Source organism: Rhinopithecus roxellana, chromosome 3, assembly GCF_007565055.1.
Source record: "Rhinopithecus roxellana isolate Shanxi Qingling chromosome 3, ASM756505v1, whole genome shotgun sequence".
Taxonomy (NCBI): Eukaryota; Metazoa; Chordata; class Mammalia; order Primates; family Cercopithecidae; genus Rhinopithecus; species Rhinopithecus roxellana.
In genome coordinates, this window is record NC_044551.1 from 173,364,731 (window position 1) to 173,377,637 (window position 12,907).

Sequence of the window (12,907 nt, forward strand, 5' to 3'; positions counted from 1 at the left end):
ACAGGCACGTGCCACAACACCCAGCTAATTTTTGTATTTTTTTTTTTTTTTTTTTTGAGACGGAGTCTCACTCTGTCACCCGGGCTGGAGTGCAGTGGCCGGATCTCAGCTCACTGCAAGCTCCGCCTCCCGGGTTCACGCCATTCTCCTGCCTCAGCCTCCCAAGTAGCTGGGACTACAGGCACCCACTACCTCGCCCGGCTAGTTTTTTGTATTTTTTAGTAGAGACGGGGTTTCACAGTGTTAGCCAGGATGGTCTCGATCTCCTGCCCTCATGATCCGCCCGTCTCGGCCTCCCAAAGTACTGGGATTACAGGCTTGAGCCACCGCGCCCGGCCATTTTTGTATTTTTAGTAGAGTCAGCGTTTCACCATGTTGACCAGGCTGGTCTTGAACTCTTGACCCCAGGTGATCCACGTGCCTCAGCCTCCCAAAGTACTGGGATTACAGGCGTGAGCCACCATGCCCGGCCCATATATTTTTTAAGATTTCAATTTTTAAAAATGTGTAATGGTTTGTTTTATGGTCTGGGATGTGGTCTGTGTTACTGAGTGTTCCATGTGCACTTGAAAAGGATGTGTATTCTACTGTTGTTGAGTGGAGTATTCTAAAAATGTCAAGGAGGTCAAGTTAATTGATAGTATTGTTCAGGTCTTCTGTATTCTTACTGATTTTCTGACCACTTGTTCTACTGGCTGCCAGGAAAGGAATGTTAACATCTCCAACTGTACTTGTGGATTTGTCTATTTCTCATTCAGTCCTGTCAGCTTTTGTTTCACATTTTTGAAATTATTTTGTTATTTTAAATAGTCACATTTTCTTTTATTTATTTATTTGTTTATTTTTTTTTGCAGTGGAAGTCTCACTGTGTTGCCCAGACTGCCCTCAAACCGCTGGGCTCAAGGGATCCTCAGCCTCCTAGACTTTAGCTAAGACTAAAATCGTCATATTTTCTTACCGAACTGACTCTTCCTTTTATGATTATATAATGCCCATCATTATTCCTGATAATATTCCTTGTTCTGAAGTCTGCCTTGTCTAATAAATAGCCAATCCTACTTTCTTTTGATAAGTATTTGCATACAGTATCTTTTCCCGTCCTTTCAATTTAACCTGTCTAAATCTTTATATTTAATATGCGTTTCTTGTTGACAGCATATAGTTGTGCTTTCATATTTTTTAATCCTATCTGAAAATCTTTGTTTTTTAATAGATGTGTTTATGCCATTTATATTTAATTAAATTATTACCTGTTTTGTTGCCTTTGGTTTTTGTTCCTCTCTTCCCCGTTTTCCTACCTCCTTTTGGAGTATTTGAATATTTTTAACTTCACGAATTAGTTTATCTTTGTGTGTGTGTGTGTGTGTGTGTGTGTGTGTGTGTGTTTAATGGTTGCTCTGGGGCGTTATAATATACCTACCTATCTCAGCATCTATTTAGAGTTGATATTGTAATTCTTTAAGTAAAATATACCTTTACAACCGTGTAAATTTCTTGATACTTTCCCAATTTTGTTATAATTGTCACATTTTTGGCCTTTTTTTTTTTGAGACAGAATCTTGCTCTGTCGCCCAGGCTGCAGTGTAATGATATGCTCTCCGCTCACTGCAACCTCTACCTCCTGGGTTCAAGCACTTCTCATGCCTAGAGACAGGGTTTCACCATGTTGGCCAGGCTGGTCTTGCCTGGCCTCAAGCAGTCCGGCCACCTCAGCCTCCCAAAGTGCTGGCATTACAGGCTTGAGCCACCACACTTGGCCTATCATGGATAATGTATTATATCTACATATATTAAAAACCATACCAGACAATGTGACTACTTTTGCTTTAAATGGTCATTGAGATTTTAAAGATCTTAAGGGAAAAATTGTTCACTATGTTTATCCGGATATTTACCATTTCTGTCACTCTTTCTTTTTACTGAAGATACAAGTTTTCTCCTCAGCTCACTTCTTTTTAACCTGAAGAACTTCCAGTGTAGCCTTTCTTCCTGACCACAAAGTTTCCTACTTTCCTTCATCTGAAAATGTCTTTATTTTGCTTTCATTTCTGAAGGATAGTTCCACTAGACATACCTATTCCTGTTCTTTAATTTTGGTACTTTTTTTTTTTTTTGAGATAGAGTCTTCCCTTGTCACCCAGGCTGGAGTGCAGTGGTGTGATCTCGGCTCACTGCAACCTGTGCCTCCTGGGTTCAAGCAGTTCTCTGCCTCAGCCTCCTGAGTAGCTGGGATTACAGGCGCCCATCACCACACCCGGCTAATTTTAAAAATATTTTTAGTAGAGACGGGGTTTCACCATCTTGGCCAGTCTGGTCTTAAATTCCTGACCTTGTGATCCCCACGCCTCAGCCTCCCAAAGTGCTGGGCCAAGGCGGGTGGATCACTTGAGGTCAGGAGTTCAAGACCCAGCCGGGCCAACATGGTGAAACTCCATCTCTGCTAAAAATACAAAAATTAGCCAGACACCCAAATAACCCAGTTATTTGGGTGCCTGTAATCCCAGTTATTCTGGAGGCTGAGACAGGAGAATCACTTGAGCCCAGGAGGTGGAGGCTGCAGTGAGCGGAGATCACACCATTGCACTCTAGGCTGGGTGACAGAGCAAGACTCTGTCTCAAAAAAATAAAAAATAGTTTTTCTGTGCTGTGAACTTTCATCATTCCATATTTGAAATATTAAAGGGCTTTACCTCATGGAGTATAGTTATAGTAGCTGCTTTAAAGTTTCTTTCTGTCAACATCTGTATCATCCCAGAGCTGACATCTATTGATTGTCTTTTTCTTTGAAAATTGGTTCTATTTTCTGGTTCTTTGTATGCAGAGTAATTTTTTATTGTTTCCTTGACATTTTATTCTATTTATTTATTTATTTATTTATTTATTTATTTATTTATTTAGAGGCAGGGTTTTGCTTCTTGCTCTGTTGCCCAGGCTGGAGTGCAGTGGTGCAGTCACAGCCCACTGCAGCCTCAACCTCCTGGGCTAAAGTGATCCTCCCACTTCAGCCTCCTGAGTAGCTGAGACTACAGGTGCACTGGCACCACACCCAGCTAGTTTTTTGTATTAATATTTTCTGTAGAGATGGGGTTTTGCCATGTTGCCCAGGTTGGTCTCGAACTCCTGAGCTCAGGTGATCCACCCAGCCTCCCAGAGTGCTGGGATTACAGGCATGAGCCACCGCACCTGGCTATCCTTGATATTTTAGTGTTATGTTCTGTAGACTGTGGGTCCGTATTATAATCTTTTGGAGAATATAGTTGTTTTTTGTTTAACAGGAAACCCTGTAGACCACAGGTTCTGTGTGATCTTCTGTGGGTAGTGGTTTCAGTCTTAGTTTAGTTAGGTCTTTGCTTCTTTGGTTTTTTGCTATACTGCTTGGCACCTGTCTCACTCATGCTTAGCTTAGGGGTGAATCTCTGTGTTTACACACAGAATTAGGAATTTCCCTTTTCCTGCGCTCTTCTCTTTTTTTTTTTGAGACGGAATCTCGCTCTGTCATTCAGGCTGGAGTTCAGTGGTGCGATCTCGGCTCACTGCAGACTCCGCCTCCTGAGTTCAAGTGATTTTCGTGCCTCCTTCCTGAGGAGCTGGGATTACAGGCATGTGCCACCACGCCCGGCTAATTTTTGTATTTTTAGTAGAGATGGGATTTCACCATGTTGCCCAAGCTGGTCTTGAACTCCTGACCTCAAGTGATCCACTTTCCTTGGCCTCCCAAAGTGCTGGGAATACAGGTGTGAGCCACTACGCCTGGCCTTCTGTGCCCTTCTCTTTGGGATTCATCCCATACTCACTGGACTGCACAGGCCTCTTTTCCTGATTCTCTGGCCAGAAATACAAGGTTTCTTATGGAGTTTTAACCAGCTTTTCTACTGTACCACTGAGCAGGTCTGGGATTGGTGCAAAGCCAGGAGAGCAAAAGGATGAAAAAAAAAAAAAATAGGAAACTTATACCCTGAACCAGTCTTGTCTGCAAATTTTGACTCCCCTTCACGTCACCTGCTTTTGTTTGGTTTTCAGAGTCCTCAAGTAGTTGCTTCCATATTTGATGCAGTGTTTTCACTGTAATTATCAGGAGACACAGCCTGTCTTGGCTTACCTCACCATGCCAGAACTCCCCAGAATGTTCTTTTTTTGATCACACGCAGGCCTTTTCCCCCATCAGATGCTCCTAAGAGCCCTCTGTCAGTGTAGGTTTTGGGTTATTAGGCACCTGTAAAGGTGTAGGTTTCTTGGGAAGGAAATGTCTGAGGAACTCCAGGGTCCTTAGAGAGAAGTGGCGTGGATCTCTTCTCCCTCCTGTTACAAAAGACAGAAACCCAATCCCAGCTGGCTTAAGGAGGAAAGAATACTTGCTGGCGTCTGACCAGGAGGGCAGGAGTGTTGCCAGGAATTCTTCTTTCTCCTCTCTTGGCATTGCTTCCCTGCATTGAGTTCATCTCAGGCAGTCCCCTCCAGGGGTGACAAGGTGACTCACCTTGGCCTTCATCCCCCCAGTTTAACAGCCCCAGAGGACAGCAGGCAGCTTTCCTTCAGTAGTTCCAGCAAACGTCCCAAAGTTCGCACTGGACCAGTGAGGGTCACGTGCTTATCTCTGAATCAGTTCCTGAGGCTGAGGGCATGGAATGTGCTGCTTGGCCAGCCTGGATCAGATGCTCAGCCCAGGGCCAGTGGGGGTAGGGGTGTCAGTTCACCTGGACCTCAGGGACTGACAAGGGGGATACTAAAGTATGCATTCTCGGCCGGGCGCGGTGGCACACGCCTGTAATCCCTGCACTTTGGGAGGCCGAGGCAGGCAGATCACTTGAGGTCAGCAGTTTAAGACCAGCCTGGCCAACATGGTGAAACCCCATCTCTCCTATAAACACAAAAATTAGCTGGGTGTGGTGTCGTACACTTGTAATCCCAGCTACTTGGGAGGCTGAGGCGGGAGAATTGCTTGATTACATCTCAAAAAAACAAAAGATATGCATTCTTAGCCAGGCTAATATTACCGCAAAGGAAGCCAAATACCTGAGATGTGACAATGGTTTATCAGATTGACAGTATTGTCTGTTGGACTAATTTCATGGGGGGAGAGGGATTAAGAAAAAATGTCTAAAAGAACTTCTGTGGGGACTGTAATTTTTTAAAAAGGTTGAGAAACACTGCCCTGCAGGAATCCGGGCGCTGTTACCAGAAGAGGAGGGAGGATACCACGCAGCTGAAAACGGCACCTGCCCGCTCTAGGGGAGTTGGAAGCTGAAACCAGCGGCAGGCAGGAGTAGGCCAGTGTGAGGCACCTGCTCAGAGGGGTTTGGTGGGAGCCACATAGGGTGCTGGCCCCGCAACACTGAGCCTCTTCTCCAGTCTCTGGCCCAGGAGTTCTGGGTTGAAGAATATACTGCAGGAAGCATGGAGAGGACCCTGACCCAGCCCCTCTCTGCTGTCTCTGTTGCAGGTGAAGAACGAGGTGGAGAAGCTCCCCCGACAGCAGCGGAAGGAGAGCATGAAGCAAAAGATGGAGGAGCATACGCAGAAAAAGCAGCTTCTTGTGAGTCCCTGGCCTCAGCTGGGGAGTGCAGGGACTGGTGTGAGACCTGGAATGGTGACCAGGCCCCCTCTCTGCCTTTGCCCAGTCACTGCCCCTCAAATACCCTGTTCTGAATACCTAAATCTGGCCTCATCCTTCATGGCCCCATTATCCCCTCTTCCATGCAGCCTTCCTTGATTGCCTTGCCTCCAACTGGAAGCGAGCTCTTCCATCTCTGAATACCCCAACACTTTACATTGACCACCCTCCCAAACCCTTAGCACCTCTTACCTTGTTTTAGGGTTATTTATTTGTAAGTCACATCTTCTTGACCAACCAAGTATATTCCCCTGCCCTCTTGGCATCTTTAAGTCTAAAGGACATCAAACTCATGATGTCCCAGACCTGGTCCTGCCATGCTCTGAAGGGTGCCGTTTTCCTTCCTTTGTGGCCCATCATTCCTGACCCCTCCTTTCCCTCCAGCCCTTCATCACCTCCTGAAGCATGGTATGTATATTTCTTATCTCCTGTCTCTGGATCTATCAACTTGTCACCATCTCCATGACCCCCCAGCCACTGTCCAGTGGCCTCCCAAGGAGGCTTCCTGTTGCTGTTTTTCCCCTGCAGTTTCTTCTCTTTTGCCTGCAGGTGTGATCAATTTGAATTCCAAGTCTGATAACAGCACCCTCCCCCCGACAGCCCTGTGCCTTAAAAGTCTTCAGTGGCTCCCGCGTTGTTCCTAAGATAAGCGCTGCCTCTCTGCTGTGCCCTGGCTGGCCTCCCCAGCCTCCTTTTCATCCCGTGCTGGAATGCTTCCATTTTCCCCACGACGGGGTCTTTGTGTGTTCTGCTTCCTCAGCCTCCAAAGCAGAGAATCTTTGAGTCCACACTTACAAATGCTTTCTACATTACCTGGTTCAGCGTTCATAGCTTACCATGGTAGGAGCTGTTCATTTTCCCATTCACAGAAGAGGAAACAAAGACCGAGAGAGGTGACATTGCTAAGTTCACAGTCGGGGAGGGGGTCGAGGCCTCAAGCTTGTGTTCTCTCCGGAACACCCTATGAGCTGTCCTGTTACAGCGCGATTAGGAAGAGACTGCGGACTGGTGAGGCGGGGCACACAGGCCCTGGTCCACGCAGAGGGACAGTAGATGGTGTGGCCTGGAGGAGGCAGTTGCATGGAGAGCTTTGAAGATATGCACATTTTTTGGCTTGGATTTTCTGCTTCTAGAAATCCTGAGGGAATCTAAAAATCCTGAAGGAGTCATCACAGAGGTTCACAAACACTTAACTACCAGAATATGAAGTAACACTACTTTAAATATATATAACACCTGGAAACACCGTGTTGTTTATTGGATAAATAACATCCATAGCATGAAATTTTTCAGCCATTGAAACACATATGATAGAAGATCACGTTATTTATTTGAGATGGAGTTTCAAAAGTGGGAGTTTCATCCCAGTTTTTTTTTTTTTTTGAGATGGAGTCTCACTCTGTTGCCCAGGCTGGAGTGTGGTGGCACAATCTCAGCTCATTGCAACCTCCACCTCCAGGGTTCAAGCAGTTCTCCTGCCTCAGCCTCCCAAGTAGCTGGGACTACAGGTCCATGCCACCACACCTGGCTAATTTTTGTATTTTTAGTAGAGATGGGGTTTCACCATGTTGGCCAGGCTGGTCTCGAACTCCTGACCTTAGGTGATCCACCTGCCTCAGCCTTCCAGCGTGCTGGGATTACAGGTGTGAGCCACTGTGCCTGGCCAGAAGATCACATTATAACATGGAAAGATTTTTAAAAATAATTGTTTAAAATTGTGGTAAAATAGTCATAACATAAAATTTACCATCTTTCCCATTATTAAGTGTACAACGTAGCGGTGTTAAGCATGGTCTCACTGTGCGGCCATTACCACCATCTATCCCCAGAACTCTCTCATCTTGTAAAACTGAAACTCTGCACCTCTGCACCCATCAAACCGTAACTCTCCATTTCTTCTCCTCCAACCCTTGCTAACTTTATTCTGCTTTCGCTATGAATTTGACTATTCTAGGTACCTCATATAAGTAGAATCATAGAATATTTGTCGTTTTGTGATTGGCTTATTTCATCTAGTGTAATGTCCTCAAGGTTCATCCATGTTGTTGCATGTGTCAGAATTTCCTTCCTTTTTAAGGCTGAATAATATTCCATTGTATGGATATAACACATGAAGTTTATCCATTTATCTGTGGACGGACACGTGGGCTGTTTTCATCCCTTGACTATTGTGAATAATGCTGCTGTGAACTTGGGTGCTCACATAATCTCTTTGAGCCCTTTTTAATAATTTTTGTAACACAACAATAACAACAGCTATAGGCCGGGCGCGGTGGCTCAAGCCTGTAATCCCAGCACTTTGGGAGGCCGAGATGGGCGGATCATGAGGTCAGGAGATCGAGACCATCCTGGCTAATACGATGAAACCCCGTCTCTACTAAAAAATACAAAAAACTAGCCGGGCGACGAGGCGGGCGCCTGTAGTCCCAGCTACTCGGGAGGCTGAGACAGGAGAATGGCGTGAACCCGGGAGGCGGAGCTTGCAGTGAGCTGAGAGCCGGCCACTGCACTCCAGCCTGGGCGGCAGAGCAAGACTCCGTCTCAAAAAAAAAAAAAAAAAAAAAAAACAACAGCTATAAATACACTTGTAGAGACATACAGTTGCCAACTCTGGGTGATAGGATGAGTGGAGAGTTTTACTAATTCTGTGGTTTCTAAATTTTTTTATTTTAATTTTTTTTACTCTTTATTATGGAAAATTAAAAACATAGGAATAGGGAGGCCAAGGTGGGCAGATCACTTGAGGCCAGGAATTCAAGACCAGCCTGGCCAACATGGTGAAACCCCGTCTTTACTAAAAATACAAAAGTTAGCCGGGCGTGGTAGTGCGCACCTGTAGTCCCAGCTACTCAGGAAGCTGAGATGGGAGAATCACTTGAACCTGGGAGGCCAAGGTTGCAGTGAGCCAAGATCATGCCATTGCACTCCAGCCTGGGTGACAGAGCGAGACTCTGTCTCTCTAAAAATAAATAAATAAATAAATACAGGAAAGAAAAGAAAAGAAACATAGGAATAGGTACAATGGCATAATGAACCACCATATACCTATCACCTAATCTCAGTAGTATCACCTCATGCCCACTCATTCACTTCCTGACCCCAAGGTATTATTTTTAATCAAATCCCAGACATCATATTATTTTACCTGTCAAACGTCAGAGAAATAACTACCGTACCATAAACACACCTAGCAAATTCAACCGTAATTGCTGAACAACATAATATTGTCAGTATTCCAGTTTCCAATTGTTTCATGAATGTCATCCTTTAAAAAAAAAAAACATTGGCCAGGCACAGTGGCTCAGCCTGTAATCCCAGCACTTTAGGAGGCCGAGACAGGCAGATCACGAGGTCAGGTGTTCGAGACTAGCCTGGCGAACATGGTGAAACCCCGTCTCTACTAAAAAATACAAAAATTAGCCAGGTGTGGTGGTACACGCCTGTAATCCCAGCTACTCAGGAGGGTGAGGCAGGAGAATCGCTTGAACCTGGGAGGCGGAGATTGCAGTGAGCCGAGATTGTGCCACCGCACTCCAGCCCTGGTGATAGACCGAGACTCCATCTCAAAAAAAAAAAAAAAAAAAAATTGTTCTTTGATCCAGGATCCAGATGAAGCCCACGTGTTGAAATTGGTTGATGTGTCTCTAAGTCTCTCTTAAATTTCCCCTCCACTAATTTCTGTTTCTGAGTTTTCTTCTCTGATCACGCAGGCTTTTCTTCCATAATAGAAAGGGCCGGGCGTGGTGGCTCAAGCCTGTAATCCCAGCACTTTGGGAGGCCGAGACGGGCGGATCACGAGGTCAGGAGATCGAGACCATCCTGGCTAATACGGTGAAACCCTGTCTCTACTTAAAAAAAATACAAAAACTAGCCGGGCGACGAGGCGGGCGCCTATAGTCCCAGCTACTCGGGAGGCTGAGGCAGGAGAATGGCATAAACCCGGGAGGCGGAGCTTGCAGTGAGCTGAGATCCGGCCACTGCACTCCAGCCTGGGTGGCAGAGCAAGACTCCGTCTCAAACAAACAAACAAACAAAAAAAAAACAAAAAAAAAAAGGAAGAGACATTGAGGTGCCGAAGCCAGCTCTGGATAAAGGCCTGTCCTCCTTTCTCACCACAGGACCGGGACTTTGTAGCCAAGCAGAAGGAGGACCTGGAGCTGGCCATGAAGAGGCTCACCACCGACAACAGGCGGGAGATCTGTGGCAAGGAGCGCGAGTGCCTCATGAAGAAGCAGGAGCTCCTTCGAGGTGGGGGCGTGCGAGTGGCAGCGCTGTCTTGGCCCAGAGTCGCTGTGGACATCCCAGCCCTGGGAAGTGGGGTGGGCAAGAAAAACCTCCCAGTCCTTCTCCATCCCCACAACTAAACATCATTCTTCCTGGTGAAACCTGGGGAAAACCCCCACTGAAGTAAGGAACGAGACAAGGACACCAGACCAGTTGTCACCAAGACTATTTGACATTATTCCAGAAGTCAAGAGAAGAAAGGGACAGGCATAGTGTAGGTTAATAAGTGAGCTGGGTTTACGGGAGGTGGAGACAGCTTGGCAGGGACTGGGCAACCAGTCTGCCAGGCCATGTGCCAGTCCATTTTTCCACCTTTATCTCACCGAATCCTCGCCTAACACTGTGGGGCAGGGCCTGGGTTATCCCCATTTCTGTAGATGAGGAAACTGAGGCCTGGAGAGTTACTATTCTTTGGCTAAGTATCTTAGTTCATTCAGCTGCTCTAACAAAATACCACTGACTGGGTGGCTTATCAACAACAGACGTTCGTTTCTCACACTTCTGGAGGCTGGGAAATCACAGTCAAGGTGCCAGCACATGTGTGGTCTGGGGAGGGCTTACTCTCTGCTTCATAGATGGCACCTTCTCCCTGTATCCTCACATAGCGGAGGGGAGACTAGCTCTGGGGTCTCTGGGTTTTTGGGGTTTTGTAGTTTTTTGTTTTGTTTTGTTTTGTTTTGTTTTGTTTTGAGACAGGGTCTTGCTCTGTGGCCAAGGCTGGAGTGCAGTGGCACAGTCATGGCTCACTGTGACCTCTGCCTCTGAGGCTCAAGCAGTCCTCCCACCTCAGCCTCCCAGGTAGCTGGGACTACAGGCATGTGCTACCACACTTGGCTAATTTGTGTTTTTTGTATAAATGGGGTCTTCTGTGTTGTCCAGGCTGGTCTCAAAGTCCTGGGCTCAAGTGATCTGCCTGCCTCGGCCTCCCAAAGTGCTGGGATTACAGGCATAAGCCAACGTTCCCAGCCTGGGGTCTCTTTTATTAATAAAAAGGCACTAATTCTATTCACGAGGGCTCCACCCTCATGACCTAATCACCTCCCAAAAGGCCCTACCTCCTAATACCCTCACCTCAGGGGTTAAGATTTCAACATACACATTTGGAGGGGATGGAAACATTCAGATCGTAGCACTGAGGTTGCACAGTTAATGGGTGATAGAGCTGGGCCTTGGATGACAATATCAGGCAGCCGGGCATTTCAGGGCTGATTGAGAAAAAAATAAATGACCACAAGATGGCAGTAGCATACAAGCAGCTTTGCTTGGGGGGGCATTTTGACAGGTTTACATGCTGAGGGGGTCCCTTACAGAATGAAGCCTTCTAGAGATGACGGTGCAGGCCACCATCCAGCAGGGGAAGAAGGCAAAAGAACTCTTGGGCAAGAAGGGGACCTGAGAGGGGCTCACATGTCTAGATGATGTTGTCCAGTGTGGGGAGCTCAGATGGGGCATCTCTAGGTCAGAAAACTGCAAAGGGCAGCGGTGGCTTGGGGTCTTTCTGGAGCCCTTGGGTCTATTTTCTCTATGGCTAGCAGATGTTAGGTGCAGTTTCATGCGGTAAGCAAAGTAGACAGGCTCCAAATGGCTAAATATCTGCTTGGTTTGAACGTTTTTTTTTTTCTTTGGAGATGAAGTCTCACTGTGTCATCCAGGCTGGAGTGCAGTGGCACAATCTTGGCTCACTGCAGCCTCCACCTCCCAGGTTCAAGCAGTTCTTCTGTCTCAGTCTCCTTCATAGCTGGGATGATTACAGGTTTGCGCCACCACATCCAGCTAATTTTTTATATTTTTAGTAGAGATGGGGTTTCACCATGTTGGTCAGGCTGGTCTTGAACTCCTGACCTCAAGTGATCCGCCCACCTTGGCTTCCCAAAGTGCTGGGATTACAAGTGTGAGCCACCGCGCCCGGCCCTGTTTGAGCTTTTTTCTGTAGCTATATACATGGGTTTTGTTTTTGTTTTTTGAGACCAAGTCTCACTCTGTCACCCAGGCTGGAGTGCAGTGGCACAATACTGGCTCACTGCAGCCTCTGCCTCCCCTGTTCAAGTGATTCTCGTGCCATAGGCTTCTGAGTAGCTGTGATTACAGGTGCATGCCACCGCACCCAGCTAATTTTTGTATTTTTAGTAGAGACAGGGTTTTGCCATTTTGCCCAGGCTGGTCTCAAGTTCCTGGGCTCAAGCAATCTGCCCACCTCAGCCTCCCAAAATGCTGGGTCTATAGGCATGAGCCACTGTGCCTGGCCGTACATACTATGTTTTAGAAATAGCAAGAGGATAGGTATACATTTGAGTTTGGTGCCTGTGGACTTTTGGTGGTCCGGGCCTGCTGTGAGGAAGTAAACAACATGAGGCCAACATCCCAGGGCCATTTTTGGCTCGCTTATAAAACAGGCCTCCTCCAGGCCTTTGATGACCAGTGCAGTTAAGCAGTATAAACCTGTTATTAATTAGTGTGGATCAGCAAAACAGGCTTCTTGAGTTTTCGATATTCTGAATAGAGCACAGTTGTTTAGAGAAAAGCCCTCACTTGCTTTTCCTATCCCATGATGTTGGTAAGAACCGCCCTATTTACGGAACTGTGGTTCTGATTTTGGGGTGGAAGCCAGAATCACTATTCTGATATAGCAAAAGCAGATACCATTTTGCACAGAACAGGAATGCAGTGAAATAAACAACATTCGCACTGAGCCAAGCATAATCTCCTGTCTCGAAGGGCATGAGATTCTCCCTTTGACTCCAGGTCCCCACCCGGGTGCTGTGCACAAGGGTGGATTAATAGACCTCCAGTGATAAGATGCCAGATGCCATTGTCTGCATAACGCATGCGTGGGACATGCAGGGGACGAGGATCTCACCCGTTTTTCAAAGGAGGAAATAATGACAAGAGGCCATTCTGTCTTTTTCATGGGGTCTGCATCTGAGCCCTTCCCACGTGCGCATCAGGAAAGTAGAGATGCAGTGTGGATTGCACTTCAAAGGGTCTCCCAAGGACGTCCCCTCCCTCCATAGT

The 12,907-nt window shown here is 46.6% G+C and overlaps 1 protein-coding gene across 1 annotated transcript in view; it reads left to right on the top strand.

Annotated features, from left to right (window-relative positions):
- The window catches only part of STK10 (serine/threonine kinase 10), a 153,707-nt gene that overhangs the window by 123,525 nt on the left and 17,275 nt on the right, over positions 1 to 12,907 (top strand). The window contains exons 13-14 of the mRNA XM_010373315.2: positions 5,441 to 5,533; positions 9,730 to 9,859. Coding sequence (XP_010371617.1) covers positions 5,441 to 5,533; positions 9,730 to 9,859 — 223 coding nt within the window. The remainder of the gene's footprint in view (positions 1 to 5,440; positions 5,534 to 9,729; positions 9,860 to 12,907) is intronic.